This window comes from Excalfactoria chinensis, chromosome 29 (assembly GCF_039878825.1).
Source record: "Excalfactoria chinensis isolate bCotChi1 chromosome 29, bCotChi1.hap2, whole genome shotgun sequence".
NCBI classification, from domain to species: domain Eukaryota; kingdom Metazoa; phylum Chordata; class Aves; order Galliformes; family Phasianidae; genus Excalfactoria; species Excalfactoria chinensis.
In genome coordinates, this window is record NC_092853.1 from 248,725 (window position 1) to 264,624 (window position 15,900).

A 15,900-nucleotide genomic window follows, 5' to 3' on the forward strand; every position below is an offset into this window, starting at 1 on the left:
AATGCCTTTTGTAAAGCTTCAGGCTTCTCAGGCAATGTAAGAGTTTAGATGGTACAGTGAGATCTTAGGGACCTCTTTCTCTTTTTATTTATGCAACATTATCTTGTACACATCTGGTTCCTGGTATCCACATTGCAAAGCCAAAAGATTACATCAAAAATGTCTATTTGTGACATAGACTCCCAAAAAGACACTTGGAAACAAGCACCCTTTCAGTAGTTCCATAACCCATAAGAATTATACCGACTCTCCATGTTGAACTTACCACTCTCACGTACTATTATAGCAGACACATTGAGAGAAAGATCTGCAATGCAAAATTAGTAAATTAAGAAAAAGCAGAAACAAAGCCAATATTAATAAAATGGGCTTCCAAAGGACAGATTGTTGAATATGTCATTGAATATCCAGGACCAGTTTTCCCACTCTGCAACATAGGACTGTTCTCAGAGCCACTGGAGCATCTTTGACATAGACATCCACTCAGTCTGAAAACTACTATATAATAATAATCACGTTCCTGTGCTTACTAATTCATCCTAATTGGGTACAATGAAGTCACTGCATTGCTAGGACAAGGAGATTCATCCAGTGTTGCCATTGTTCTTATGATTATGCTTGGCTGTTGCTCTCTGTGTGTCTATTTTGCTCTCTTGGGACGCATGTCCTGTTCTATACCAAAGGGAGAGCAGTCACATCCCCCATAGCTAAAGTGACCTGGAATGATGCTTGTGTGGACAGAAGAGGGGCAAGAGGTGAGAGGAAGGCTTTAGTTGAGCCCCTGAAGTCACAGACTTATTTTTTATAATACTCCCAGTTTTTAATGGTTCACTTTCTCTTACATCACCATCTAAAGACACAAGAAACTCCACTCTTACCAGGTGTCCAAGACATCTCCTGTTTTCAGCTTCCTCTTATCCTTTTCTAAGAGGCCAGTCTGCAAGACAAAGACAAATCCAAGACAGAGCAATGGGGTGGCCACAGGCCTAGAGAACTGCAGGCAGTCATTGGGATGACCTGATGGCCTCCAACTGAACACTAGCAGTTTTTGCAGCTGTCTAAGCATTCTCACACTCACAATGCCAAAATGCCAAACACTCGTGGCATCTGCAGGATGCAACCGGGGGTGATTGACACCTGCCACTCTCTTCCACTGAGGCAGAGGATGTGGTCATACACCTTCAAACTAACTGCAGTGCTGGAAGAGATACTGACCAAGCACTGTGTCTTGTAGACCTGGACTGATACCACTAAGCCACTCTGTCCCATGTCCCATTTCCCCTCCACTGCTAATGGGGAAGGAAAAAAGGACAACAGAGCTCCTCATCAAGACAAAGAGAAGGAAATTGCTTTCCAGTTGACATCATGGGCAATACAGACTCAAAGTCCAAGAACAGGAAAGAGAGACTTTGGAGCACTGGGATGAATGGTTATCGGATCCAAGGCACAGACAGTGCGTTCTGCTATCCTTCCATCAGCAGGGAAATACAATGGAAGGAACAATCAGCCCCAGCTGACCAATATGTGTCTCTGAGCCAGCAGAATATTAGGTATTTCAATCACAGAATCAAAGAATCGTAGGACCCCAACGTTTCAGCCCCCCGATGCTATGTGCAGGGTCACCAACCAGCAGACCAGGCTGCCCAGAGCCACATCCAGCTTTGGACTTGAATGCTTCCAGGGATGGGGCATCCACAGCCTCCTTGGGCAACCTGTTCCAGTGTGCCACCACACTCTGGGTGAAAAAGTTCCTTCTAATCAATAACCTAAACCTCCCCTGTCTCAGTTTAAAACCATTCCCCCTTATCCTGTCACTATCCACACTCATAAAAAACCAGCCCATCATATAGTGGGACCCTCCTTGTTGTAAGCACACGCTTCTGTCTCCTGTATAGCTTCCCACCCACCAGGACCCCCAAGTCCTTCTCCACAGGACTTTAACACAATGAAAGCAAGCTTTGTTCCTTTAGGCTGCGTTTCTCCTTCTTGTTTTATCCCTCTGTACTCAGCAAGGAACAACAGGACACATAGAACACCCAGCAACTATTTGATGCATTTTTATTCTTAAAGAATCATGCTGAATATATATATATATAAATGCAGTAACATACCTTGAATGAATTCTCTTCTCAGTGGTTTCTCTCTTGAGCTGAACTGGCTTTCACTTGAACTGAAACAACGCAGTTACTGGAAGTTTAAAGTACAGATGGACTTTATGCAGTTACAGCAATGAGGGCTCATAAAAACTACCCTTAACCTCTCACTACCTGGCAGAAGAATTTTTATCAACTTGGGCTGGTGTTGTTCCAAGTGTAATTCTTATTTGAGCACTTTGTCTCCTTCTATGGAAGGTTTGCCTGTACCCTGTGGAAGAACATCTGCAGGACATGCGTGGTGTGCAGGTGAAGTTATTATCTTATATCGCTGATGACACAAAGCTGGGAGGACTGGCTGACACACCTGAAGGCTGTGCTGCCATTCAGAGAGACCTGGACAGGCTGGAGAGCTGGGCAGTAAGAAACCGGATGAGGTTTAACAAAAGCAAGTGTAGAGTCTTGCATCTAGGTAGAAATAATTGCATGCACCAGGACAGGCTGGGGGAAGACCTGCTGGAGAGGAGTTCTGCTGAGAGGGACCTGGGTGTCCTGGTGGACGACAGGTTGGCCATGAGCCAGCAGTGTGCCCTTGTAGCCAAAAAGGCCAATGGCATTCTGGGGTGCATTAAAAAGAGCGTGGCCAGCAGGTCGAGGGAGGTGATCCTCCCCCTCTACTCTGCCCTGGTGAGGCCTCATCTGGAATACTGTGTCCAGTTCTGGGCTCCCCAGTACAAAAAAGACAGGGATCTCTTGGTAAGAGTCCAGCGGAGGGCCACAGATTGTGAAGGAGCTGAAGCATCTCCTCTATGAGGAGAGACTTAGGGAACTGGGTCTGTTTAGCTTTGAGAAAAGAAGGCTGAGAGGGGACTTGATCCAGGTCTATAAATACCTGAAGTGTGGGAGCCATAATGGTGAGGCTGGTCTGTTTTCAGTAGTGCGTGGGGTCAGGACTAGGGGCAATGGGCTGAAACTTCAGCATAGGAAGTTCCGCACGAATGTGCACAAGAACTTCTTTACAGTGAGGGTGACGGAGCACTGGAACAGGCTGCCCAGGGAGGTGGTGGAGTCTCCTCCTCTGGAGATATTCAAGACCCGCCTGGACGCCTACCTGTGCGACGTGGTGTAGGGAGCCTGCTTTGTCAGTGGGGTTGGACTCGATGATCTCTAGAGGTCCCTTCCAACTCCTACAATTCTGTGATTCTGTGATTCTGTGAACTTAGATGTGCCTCTGGTACAGATGATATATGAATTGCTCCTACACAGTGCAAGTAGACCCCTAAGGGAAAAACAGCTCTCATTTCAGGAATAGGTCACTGCACTGGTATCACAATAGGACAAAGATTACTTTATTGAAAAGTGCTTGAACAGACGCTGAAAAGACACAAACAAGCTCAGCAGAAGGAGCCAAAACCACAATTTATTCCCTTTTCATAGCATAGAATCACTGAATCACCAAAGCTGGACCTCCAAGATCATCCAACTCAAACTTCCACCTACAGCCAGTATTTCCCAAGCAAACCGTGCCCCTTAATAGACCATCTAAACAGTTCTTTCACACCATCATGGATGCTGACCCCACCACCCTTGTGGGCAGCCCGTCCCACTTGAATTGAAATCTCTGCCACAGAAGCTAAGCTGAATTTATTTCAAGATTCAATGGGGTCTCAATAATTCCCCATTCCCAGCCATGCTCTCAATCCTGTACAAGCACTTTGCTCGCTAAACTGATGTGTGTAGGGCAAAAAGTAAAAGCATTTGTGGTTTAGTATTACAGATGTTCTACTTCCTATAGGACAGGGCAGAGTTTACAGGGTGCAGCTGCTTCAGGGCTTCCAAAGGCCAATGGGTGGGAGAGATGTAGATTGCAATTAACTGTGAAGCACTCCCAGGTATCAGGTTTTCTTTCAGATAGAGCTCAGGGAATGTAATGGGACAGGTATCTTTCTCCATCTATATGTGTATAAATGAAAGCTGATCGCTAAGTTATGTTTTAATGCACGTCATCGCTAGGTAGTTTCGAAGAGCATTGCCTCTGAAATGTCGGATGGTCAAGTTCTAGACCAGAAAACTTCCTTCACACACTCCAGATGTGTCCTGCAGTGTGTAATTGGACAACCTCTGAGTCTCTACGGGTCTCTATGTGTCTCTTATTGGATTAGTTCAGTTCATATGCGCGTGGTGGGATAAGCCAGTGAGCGGCTAAGGAGGAAAAGCGAAGCGTTGGGATGAGCCAATGAACGGCGGGGAAGGGGGCAGGGCGAAGTGGTGCAGCGAGCCAATGAGCGTCCGGGAAGGGGGCCGGGCGAGCGGAGGGGGCGGAGCGAAGCAGTCAAGAGGCGGGGATATGCGCTAGCCAATGAAGCGCTGGAGGTGTAGCTCAGAGGTTAGAGCGCATGCGTCGAAGAGCTTGAGGTCCCGGGTTCGATCCCCGGCACCTCCGTGGCTGGCGCGCATCGTTTGCCCTTCGTTCCGCGGTATGCTAATTGGCGCTCATGAATATTCATCAGCGCCGCCTCCTCCCGCTGCCGTGCCCACACAGGGAACGGAGGAGCCGGAAGTCATTGCGCTCAACGGAGGAGCAGAGTGCCGCAGCGGAAGCGTGCGGGGACCAGAACCCAGAGCTGGAGGGATCCGATCCAGCCTCTGCTCATTGGCTTTTCCACGCCTCGTTCCTTCATTAGGCTGCGTTAATGACCAGTCATTCATTAATTAGGACTCATTAACTGCTTTGGCCCTGCTGGAGGTTTGTTTGGGGTGTTTTTTTTTTTAATGTTTTTTGGAGATTTTTTTGGTCCCAAAGTGGGGGGAAGGTGGGAAGAAACAGAGAGAGTAGGGGGGGAGAGAGGGAGAGAGGGAATGGGGAAGGAAAGGGAGGAAGGGAGGAAGGGAGAAAGGGAGGAAGGGAGGGAGGGAAGGAAGGGAAGGAAGGAGAATTCTGGGAGAATTCCAGAATCCAGCACAGCACCTCCTCTGGTCGGATGGTCAAGTACTAGACCAGAAAACATTCTTCATACACTCCAGATGTGTCCTGCAGTGTGTATTTGGACAGTTGCCCTTCATCCTATATGGGAATACAATTTATAAGCCTCATTATTAGCAGTTGAGGCTGAATTCCACAGCACTTAATGCTGCCTGCATTGTTTAGTATGCTGTCAGGAATAGAAATATGAAACCAAGAAGCAGAACTGAATCTGGCAGCGATCGCTTCTGGGATAGGCTTACTTCTCCATATTTTCTTTCTATTCCATTTATTAAGCAGCTTTGGTGAGTTTTCTCTGGCAAAGGAATAGTGAGTGGGTGTTTGATTTAAAGAAATGGTAGGCAGCTGACTGTGCTCAGGAGGTGAAGAAACAGCATGACAGTGTAAATTATGTGGGAGCTGGTGGGCAGAGCAGCTTCATTTGAAGTAATGGCTCTGCCATTGATTTATGTGCCACTGGTCACCCAAACACTGAAAACATTTCTAGGAATCTCAAGAGGTCTCTGTGTTTAGATGAGTTGGTTGTTGAGTTCTGCACCTTTGAGGTGTAGAAAGCTTTATTCAGCTTGTTCAGCCTATAGTGAAAGAAGTGCCTGGAAGAAATGAGGTTAAACAAATCCCTGGCAACATATTTACACCAAGATAGGGATCATGACAAAATGAATGGGTGAGCTCTGAGTTCAAGGTCTGATTCCTCTACCCAAATATACCTCAGTTTGAAGATGACATCAAAGCACTCGTTGGATTCTGTTGACCATACGTTCTAGATGCCTACTGATGAGGTGGGACCAGATTCTCCCCTCCTATTATTCCCACACCTCTTGTTTCTCATGCTAGGTGACTGCTACCTAACAAGTAATAAACACCTAGCAGATGCCCATCTGTCTCCAAGCTACAGCTCCAAGGTGGAGCATGAGAGATTTGTAAGCTTGTCCCTTCATCTTTGAAGGTCACATAGATATGACAGGAGGGAAAATACCGCTCCTCGCATTTCCCCATTGGTAAAGGCAAAAGCTCAAAACAGCCTTTCATTTGATTACGGTTATCAAATTAACATGGTCAAATAAAGGACTATATTACAGCACAACATTATCCTTACTGGAGATACGGTAATGAAATCACATGAAGAATCTTGCTTTTCTATAGAAGCTTTTAAATCATGTTTTCATGTATGCTATGCCCAACTCTAGGACATAACCCTTTAGAAAAGGCCTGCTGTGAGGCTGTGTAGAAAGAAAGCTACAGAAAGAACAGCAGCAAATCAGTCTGGGAAAATACTGATTTTATTCTTCACACTAAAAGCAAAAATGCAGATCGTTGTTTGAGTGGTGAATGTATACATGATGATGTAGTCCCAGTGTGTATTGATGAGCCCAAGTGTGTGGTGCTAATAAAGATTCACCTTTACGGTCCCTAAAATGATGGAGGGACTCCTTAGGCAAACAAAAGAGCACATAATCTGTTCCAAGGTCTGTGCAAATCAGCAGTGGCTTGAAGATTCAAAGAGAATGAGGCAAAACAGCAGGACAGTGTTCTCCATGAAGTTACTTGTGTTCATGCCTACAGCAGATTTCACTGGCTACTCACCTTAAGAACATAGTTTTAGTAGCTCAGGGTCTTTCTTTCCAGCACTGTTACCCATGGAAAAAAAGGGAAAGAGCTTCCCTTTCTTATCACTTTCAGCAATGCTGAAAGTATAAAAAGCCATTTGACTTTGGACATCATAGAATGATAGCTGTCCAGCTGAGATGTCCAGTAATATCCCAATCTTCTGTGGTTTTGACCTTACATTCAAACGAGTCCAAGGGTACACCTGGACTTATGTAGATATCATAGGCCCTAAAAAGACATTACAATATGAAAGAGGAACTTTTTTTCCACTTTTTTGTTGTAATATCTCTATCTCCTAACTCTCCCAAAACTATTACTATTTATTTGTCAAAAACTTCCATTGGGTGCTTCTTGTGGGCTTCCTTCACATAGTGTTTCATTCCCCACTTGTTATTATGATTTTACATGCTTTCATTTCATAGAATCTTGGAATTCTCACCAATAAGGAAGGACTCGTTAAGGAAGTAAAAGTCGGGGGTAACTTGGGTTGTAGCGACCATGAGATGGTGGAGTTCGTGATCCTGAGCAGAGAAAGCAAAACAAAAAGTAGGATTGCTACCCTGGACTTCAGGAGAGCCAACTTTGATCTCCTCCGGGACTTACTTAGGGCCATCCCGTGGGCCAGGGTGCTAGAAGGTAACGGGGCCTGTGAGAGCTGGCTAGCATTCAAACGGCTCCTCTTCCAGGCTCAGGATCGGTGCGTCCCTGTAACTAAGAAGTCAGGAAAAGGTGCCAGGAGACCTGCGTGGATGAGTAAGGAACTCATGTGCAAGCTCAGCAGAAAGAAGAAAGTACATGATATGTGGAAAAAGGGTCTGGCCACTTGGGAACAATATAAGAATGTAGTCAGGGACTGCCGTGATGCGACCAGGAAGGCTAAAGCCCACCTGGAGCTGAATCTAGCTAAGGAGATAAAGGATAATAAAAAAGGCTTCTTTAAGTACGTTAACAGCAAAAGGAAGGCTAGGGAGAATGTGGGCCCCATACTAAGTGAGGGGGGTGTTCTGGTAATGGGGGATGCTGAGAAGGTGGAAATACTGAATGCCTTCTTTGCCTCTGTCTTTAGTGAAAGGGCTCTCCCTCAGGAATCCCAGCCCCCGGTGGTTGATGAGAGAATCTGGGGAATGGGAGATTTCCCTTTAGTCAGGGAAGAGGTGGTCCGTGAGTGCTTAGGAAACATTAATGTCCATAAATCCATGGGACCTGATGGGGTGCACCCGCGGGTGTTGAGAGAGCTGGCGGAGGTTATTGCTAAGCCGCTCTCTGTAATTTTTCAAAGGTCTTGGAGAACTGGGGAGGTGCCTGAAGACTGGAGGATGGCCAATGTCACCCCAGTCTTCAAAAAGGGCAAGAAGGATGACCCGGGTAATTATAGGCCAGTCAGCCTCACCTCTGTCCCAGGGAAGGTGATGGAACAGCTTGTGCTGGATGCCATCTCCAGACAACTGGGAGAAAAGGAGGTTATCAGGAGTACTCAGCATGGGTTCACCAAGGGGAGGTTGTGCTCGACCAACCTGGTGGCCTTTTATGAAGATGTCAATGGCTGGGTGGACGGGGGGAGAGCGGTAGATGTAGTCTACCTTGATTTTAGAAAGGCTTTTGATACAGTCGCCCATGACATCCTTATAACAAAGCTGAGGAAGTATGGGATAGATGAGTGGACGGTGAAGTGGATCGAGAATTGGCTGACTGGCAGAGTGCAGAGGGTTGTCGTTGGCGGTGCGGTGTCTGGCTGGAGGCCTGTGACTAGTGGTGTCCCCCAGGGGTCTGTGCTGGGTCCAGTCTTGTTCAACATCTTCATCAACGACCTTGATGAGGGGATAGTGGCCACCCTCAGCAAGTTTGCTGATGACACGAAGCTGGGAGGATTGGCTGACACGCCTGAAGGCTGTGCAGCCATTCAGAGAGACCTGGACAGGCTGGAGAGCTGGGCAGTAAGAAACCGGATGAGGTTTAACATAAGCAAGTGTAGAGTCTTGCATCTAGGTAGAAATAATTGCATACACCAGTACAGGTTGGGGGGAGACCTGCTGGAGAGGAGCTCTGCTGAGAGGGACCTGGGCGTCCTGGTGGACGACAGGTTGGCCATGAGCCAGCAGTGTGCCCTTGTAGCCAAAAAGGCCAATGGCATTCTGGGGTGCATTAAAAAGAGCGTAGCCAGCAGGTCAAGGGAGGTGATCCTCCCCCTCTACTCTGCCCTGGTGAGGCCTCATCTGGAATACTGTGTCCAGTTCTGGGCTCCCCAGTACAAAAAAGACAGGGATCTCTTGGAAAGAGTCCAGCGGAGGGCCACAAAGATGGTGAAGGGCCTGGACCATCTCCCCTATGAGGAGAGACTTAGGGAACTGGGCCTGTTTAGCCTTGAGAAAAGAGGCTGAGAGGGGACTTGATCCAGGTTTATAAATACCTGAGGTGTGGGAGCTACAGTGGCGAGGCTGGTCTCTTTTCAGTAGTGCGTGGGGACAGGACTAGGGGCAATGGGCTGAAACTCCAGCATAGGAAGTTCCGCACGAATGTGCACAAGAACTTCTTTACGGTGAGGGTGACGGAGCACTGGAACAGGCTGACCAGGGGGGTGGTGGAGTCTCCTTCTCTGGAGATATTCAAGACCCGCCTGGACGCCTACCTGTGCGACGTGGTGTAGGGAGCCTGCTTTGGCAGGGGGGTTGGACTCGATGATCTCTAGAGGTCCCTTCCAACCCCTATAATTCTGTGATTCTGTGATTCTGTGCAATGGTTGGAGTAGGAAAAAACCTTTAAAGACTTAGTTTAAATTCCATGCCATGGGAATGGACATCTTTACCTTATAGCAAGTTGTTCCAAGTCTCATCAAACCTGATTTAGAACAATTCCAATGATGGAATTTAGATTACTGTATGAAATAGATGAACGGTTACTGAGATAATGGAACTGCTGGGACTTGTCATCTTTTTGAGAAAGACTCTCCATGAAGATTCAGAAAGGGGAGCCTTAACTGAATGCAATTGTAATTAGAAGGAAGGCTGGAGCAGTCTACAGTACCCAAAGTGAAGAAGGAAGCTTTGGCACCTTTATTCTGCAAACTGAAATCATCACTGCTTAGGAAGTGAAGAACATCAAAACACTACAAAACCCCTCACACGTGCTTCAGGTTTCCGACTAGAATAAGGCAATAGGAATGAGTTCCACGCCATTTTTAAAGGATCGTTGGACTGGTGAGTTGAGGATTTAGTAGGAGAAATAGCAAAATCTCAGTATTCCTTTGTTTGGTTTCTTTGGATATAATTTAATCTCAGACCTTTCAGACTCTTAAGAATGACTGACTAACCCTTGCCATGCTTTGAGGCCACAGGAGAGGACCAGGAAGTTCAATTGGCATGTAAGGTAGGTGTGAACTGAACTAAAGGAGCATGATGTGACTGATTCAGATTTAGATATGTGACTCTGATGTGATCTGCTTTTGGACATCTCCTGGATACTGAATTTGGTTTTGTGTGACTGAGATGGGGAACAAAACATAGCCTGGGCAATCGAGATGAATGGTACATCTCACACCTCCTGCTCTGAAAAGGCATTTCAGTTCACCACATGAGTCTTTAACATAACTGAAGGCTCTCGATGGATACTGAGTGTTACACTCTATTTATCAACATGATCTCTAGGGCTTCTTTCTGCTGTCTCAGGGCAGAGATAGCAAATAGCACTGAAAAATTGTGGTATCAACTCCCAGAAACCTAGCCATTTTCCACTGGGAAGCACAAAGTCAGGGATTTTTTGGACAACATATCAATCTGATCTCATAATCTGTATTTAATCACACATTCAGTCATCATCATCATCAAACTCTTGCACAATTTTCAGTGGCTCAGTGTCAAGCACTGAAACACCAAAACCTGTTGAGAAGAAGGGAACAAACTTCCTTCCCTGCACGCTACGGCCAATGTTAAAAGTGTACAAAACAGTTTTCTTTTTGACATTATAAAATGAGAGTTTTTTGGCAGAGATGTTCAGGAAGATCCCAATCTTCTGCGGTTTACCACTCACAGTCAAACGAGTCCAAGGATCTCTGCAGGCCCAATACTCTTGCCCATCTGCTAAGGCTATAACCCAGAAGCCATTCTTTGGGGACAGGGTCACAGTCCCTTTACGAGCCACTGATTCGGAAGCAACACCCAAGATCCAGTTTTTTCTCCTTCCAACATCCACTTCCCAGTAGTGTCTCCCAGATGTGTATCCTTCCTTTGCCAACACAAAAAGGTGGGAATCAAATCTCTCCTCCCTGTCGGGTACCTTTCTGATCACACCGGTGTCATTCACACTCTTCCCATCTTCAGACACTTCCAGTCTGGGGTGAGCTGTGTCAGCATTGAGGGTGACATCAACTGCAATGATCAAACCATGCCATAAGTAGCAGCAAACACAAGGTCTGATTTACTTGGGCTTCTTATACACTTCGTTCTCACTCAAATCTTACTTTCCCTTTACTCAGGGTGCACCGGGTAGCAAATCCCCCATTTTGCTTCTATCCTCTCACTCTCCCAGGTCCCTTCATACTTGAAGTATGTGTGTAAGCACCTGGATCTCTACAGATGGATCTGGACAGGCTGATTGCTGGTGTGAGGCCAATGGGATGAAGTTCAGTACACACACCTGTGTACTGTGTTCAGTTTTGGGCCCCTCAACTGCAAGAAAGACATCAAAGACCTGGAGCACATCTATAGAAGGTGAACATCTCCTCTGAAAAAGGGGGATGAAACAGGCTGCCCAGGGAGGTGGTAGAGACCCTGGAGACATTCGAGTAGCATTTAGATGTTGTAGTGAGGGACGTGGTTTAGTGGAAAATATTGGTGATATGATGGACTGGATGATCATAGAGGTCTTTTTTTTCCTTGGTGAGTCTATGATTCTATGATAATTGGTCTGCTACTGAGACTACGATGTCCACCCAAGGCACTCTAACAGGGTTAATTTGAAGAAAGCATTCAGCATCAAGGAAGACTTTATGGGATCAAATACATCTCCCATCTTTGGATTTCTCTTGGCCACACTCAGATGTTTTTATAATGTGGGTTAGAATGGAAAAGTGATTCTCACTGGTACAATAACAAAGAAATTCTTGATGGTATTATGGTCTCAAGTACAATATGACAATAAGATACATTTATCAGATCCACTCTCTGTCTTTTTAGCCCCAGGTGTAACAGACCCTAATCACTACACTGTTCTTCAAAATGCAGATGCTCCAGGCTCTTTGGCATCTTGGCAAGACCATGGACAAAAACAGGGAAACACCCCTTACAGTGATGAAATTCCCTTCTTTCAAACAGGATGTTTTCTCTCCTTTACCATTCCAGTTCTCCCTCCCATCTCATTAGAGGGGCCTGACTGAGTGTTTTGCAATCCTGAGCTCCCTCAGGAGTTACAACACAGGGAGATGAAGGCCTGCCTAGAGGTTGCCATGCTCACCTGCCTGGTTCTCCATCTTCAACAGATTCTCTATAAACTCAGAAATCTGAGATGCATTCCATGCTTTTGCTACTCTTTCCTCCAGGTCTTCTCTGAGCATCTGAAGGTCTTGCTTTGTGGACATCTGCATGTCCTCCAAACCTTTCTGCAAGGCTTGAATATTATCAGAAATCTGTGGAAGGATGGTCAGTTTTTCACTCAGAATCTTCTCTATTTCCTCCTGCATGGATTCCACAACCTCTGAGGTGCTCATCTCCACTGTCCTTCCTGTGAAAAAAGAGAGGAATCACTGGAAAATAATACTGCCTCTCATCATCTTTTAGTTCCTAATTGGACATTCCCTAGAGTGTGATGAAGCACAAAATATGGCCCTCAGATGCTCTTTTCAGTTAGATGTTTTCCACCCTAATTTCACTCCGTATCACAGATGATAACCTTCAAACTCATTCCCACTGAAGTGCAATGGGAATAGTCGTGGACCACCTGACTGCATAAATCTCATTTTCTCTGTGGTTTACTTGCAAAGAACGATCAAAATCAAGTGTCGGAGAAGCTTGCAATTTCTTCTCCCCAATAAATCCGCAAAAGAATATAAATCACATTAATTTAAATTCAGACATTTTTTATAATCTCAGCATTTCTATTGAGGAAGATGAAGGCACACAGCTCATTGAGATACAAGTGGTCTTTTGAAGAGATAAGATTAGGACAAGAATCTCAGAGTTAAACTGCCATAGACTAACAAGTGGGAGACAGATTCACTTACTTTCATTCCCGTCAGTGTCTTCTGGAATTAAGATTTTGGTATATTCTGAAGGCAATATTAAACAAAAAAAGAAAAAAGAAAACAAAACATGTAATGTTCAACTTGCAGGAAAGATGGAATCATTTCTATCACAATGATAGAAATATTTGTCCACTTAGCCTGGAAATACTTTCACTTACGTTTCCCTTCCTCAGCTTTTCCTGAAGTTGAGTTATTGGTGCCTGCTGAAGGAAAAATTAAACAAAAACAGCAACATAGTTCTGGGTTATTTTATTCTATAACTATATATATATACGCTCTCTCTATATATATATAACTATATGTTATTTTGTTAGCACATACTCTGCACAGAGACTGTACAGACTTACCTTCTCCTGCACGGTTATTTCCTGAAAAAGAGCAAAAGCAATTTCAGTCAGTGCATAAGCTCTGGGATACAAAATATTTCTCCTAACACAATCCGCCAGCTTAAACCCATGCTTTCCTCCAAGGGATCTTAGGCTGCAAAATGATACTTCAAATGGTCAAATAGAGAACAGATCCAAACAGCTCTTCTGGTTTCTCTAATAAGGGAAGAAAAGAAAGCAGGAAAGAAAGAAGGAAAGAAGGAAAGAAAGGAAGAAGGAAAGAAAGGAGAAATGAAGGAGAGGAAGGAGAGGAAGGAAAGGAAGGAGAGGGAGGGAGGGAGGGAGGGAGGGAAGGAAGGAAGGAAGGAAGGAAGGAAGGAAGGAAGGAAGGAAGGAAGGAAGGAAGGAAGGAAGGAAGGAAGGAAGGAAGGAAGGAAGGAAGGAAGGAAGGAAGGAAGGAAGGAAGGAAGGAAGGAAGGAAGGAAGGAAGGAAGGAAGGAAGGTACTTTTACTAAAATTCCTCAGTGACTGCTTGAAAATTGAGGAAGGTGACAAAAATCACTCTTTAGCCTCCTTTACAGTGGAGCTGCAAAGTCCCTCCTACTCTCAATTTAATTAATTACTTAGAGAATCTGGGAATCATATTTGGGTCACAGCCTATGATCCCATGTATACCTTTCACAGCTCTGAAATGCATACTCCAAACAGATACACGTTCAAGCACTAATGAAGACATCTGTAAGCATCAACCTTTACTCTACTCTAAGCTACACTTTACCTCTTCCAGGATCCTCTGAGCGGTTATCTGAAAAAAAAAAAAAAAAAAATAAGAAAAAGAAGAAGAGAGAGAGCATGAAACCTCCACTTTGGATGTAAAAGCTTAAATGTTAGTTTCCATTAAATATCTGTGCCTTGATTGTTGGGCTACTGAGTAGCCCAACATCTTGAAGTTTTGGGCTCATCTAGGGTTTGTATAGCTTGATTCAAACAAATCATGAAGGAGTTGTTACTGAATGGAAATATAGTATATAGGACTCCCTTCTTGTTCCTTTTCCCTGTCATCAGGAATCTTTTTTTAACAGGCCCATATCAGTGCAGAGGGAGGAGTGCCCTGAAGGCATGCACAGTGATTATACTGAGCAATAATGAGTAAATGAGCTTTTTATTTGATTTTGGTGGTACAACACATGAGAGCAGTAGTACTGTTGCCTCCTCCAGTCCTGCAAAAGAACTTCCATAGCCTTATGGTGAAGGTCAATATCTCAAAGAAGGCCAGTATTGCCAAGATCAGAGCCAGGTTTTATGGTTTGGACCTGGTGGATGAACTGCACTCAACAGTGACAAGGAAGGGTTGGGCTGAACTATGATCGATTCCAAACATCTGCATTTTCTCCTCACACTTTGGCTAGGTATGGTTTAGGTCCTTCACCCTAAGCCAGCGTTGTCACCTGGATGCCATGTAAATAAGGGTGGAATGAGGGCAACAGAACTTGGAGTTATGCTGTAGGAGCACATATAAGCTGCAAATATTGGGAGAAAATGCCCATACCTCGACGGAGGAAAAAGAAGAACCAAATGCAGAAGAAGAGTAGGAGAATGGAGACGATTAGGTGAATGGAGACTAAAACAATGATGACTTTGAGGAGGCTGTGGTTAGCTTGAACCCATGTGGATACGTCAAGGGTTTCTGGGGGGAAAATAAAGGGGAAAAAAAAAAGTTAGATGCTTGAATTTAGGAGCCTACATTGAAGTATTCAGTTGTGATTCGAATGCAGAATTCAGACAAAACACACAGGACACCAGTGTCCTTTTGCAGAGAAGAAGTGGCATAAAATGATTCCATTTAGGCAACCAAATTCAGCCTCCCAGTGTGGACACTGTAAGATGACTCCACATGGAGATAAGAGCAGAGCAAGTAGATGATCATATTCCCATACCACTCTTTCCTGTCTTCCACCACTGAGTGATCCACAAATATCCTGACCACATTTGTCAACAGTGGCATTTGATAGATTTATTTATAGGAACTTATCCAGTCCTTTATTTGAATTTATATTTCCTTTTGCTCTGCTGTATGAAAATAAAGCTGTTGTTACCGCAACAGAGAGATGTGGAGCTGGAATGAATTCCTTCCTTCCCTTCCTCCCTTCCTCCCTTACCTCCCTTCCTCCCTTCCTCCCTTCCTCCTTCCTTCCTCCCTTCCTTCCTCCCTTCCTCCCTTCCTTCCTTCCTTCCTTCCTTCCTTCCTTCCTTCCTTCCTTCCTTCCTTCCTTCCTTCCTTCCTTCCTTCCTTCCTTCCTTCCTTCCTTCCTTCCTTCCTTCCTTCCTTCCTTCCTTCCTTCCTTCCTTCCTTCCTTCCTTCCTTCCTTCCTTCCTTCCTTCCTTCCTTCCTTCCTTCCTTCCTTCCTTCCTTCCTTCCTTCCTTCCTTCCTTCCTTCCTTCCTTCCTTCCTCCTCCTCCCTCCCTCCCTCCCTCCCCTCCCTCCCTCCCTCCCTCCCTCCCTCCCTCCCTCCCTCCCTCCTTCCTCCCTCCCTCCCTCCCTCCCTCCCTTCCTTCCTTCCTTCCTTCCTTCCTTCCTTCCTTCCTTCCTTCCTTCCTTCCTTCCTTCCTTCCTTCCTTCCTTCCTTCCTTCCTTCCTTCCTTCCTTCCTTCCTT

The 15,900-nt window shown here is 45.3% G+C and overlaps 1 protein-coding gene and 1 non-coding gene across 2 annotated transcripts in view; one reads left to right on the forward strand and one right to left on the reverse strand.

Moving 5' to 3' along the window:
- LOC140263367 (uncharacterized) overlaps window positions 1-15,900 on the reverse strand; it is a 182,118-nt gene that overhangs the window by 19,052 nt on the left and 147,166 nt on the right. Inside the window, 2 exon segments of the mRNA XM_072358248.1 lie at window positions 12,133-12,399; window positions 13,267-13,287. Coding sequence (XP_072214349.1) covers window positions 12,133-12,399; window positions 13,267-13,287 — 288 coding nt within the window.
- On the forward strand, window positions 4,463-4,536 carry TRNAS-CGA (transfer RNA serine (anticodon CGA)). The gene has a single exon. It is a non-coding gene; the product is annotated as a tRNA-Ser (tRNA).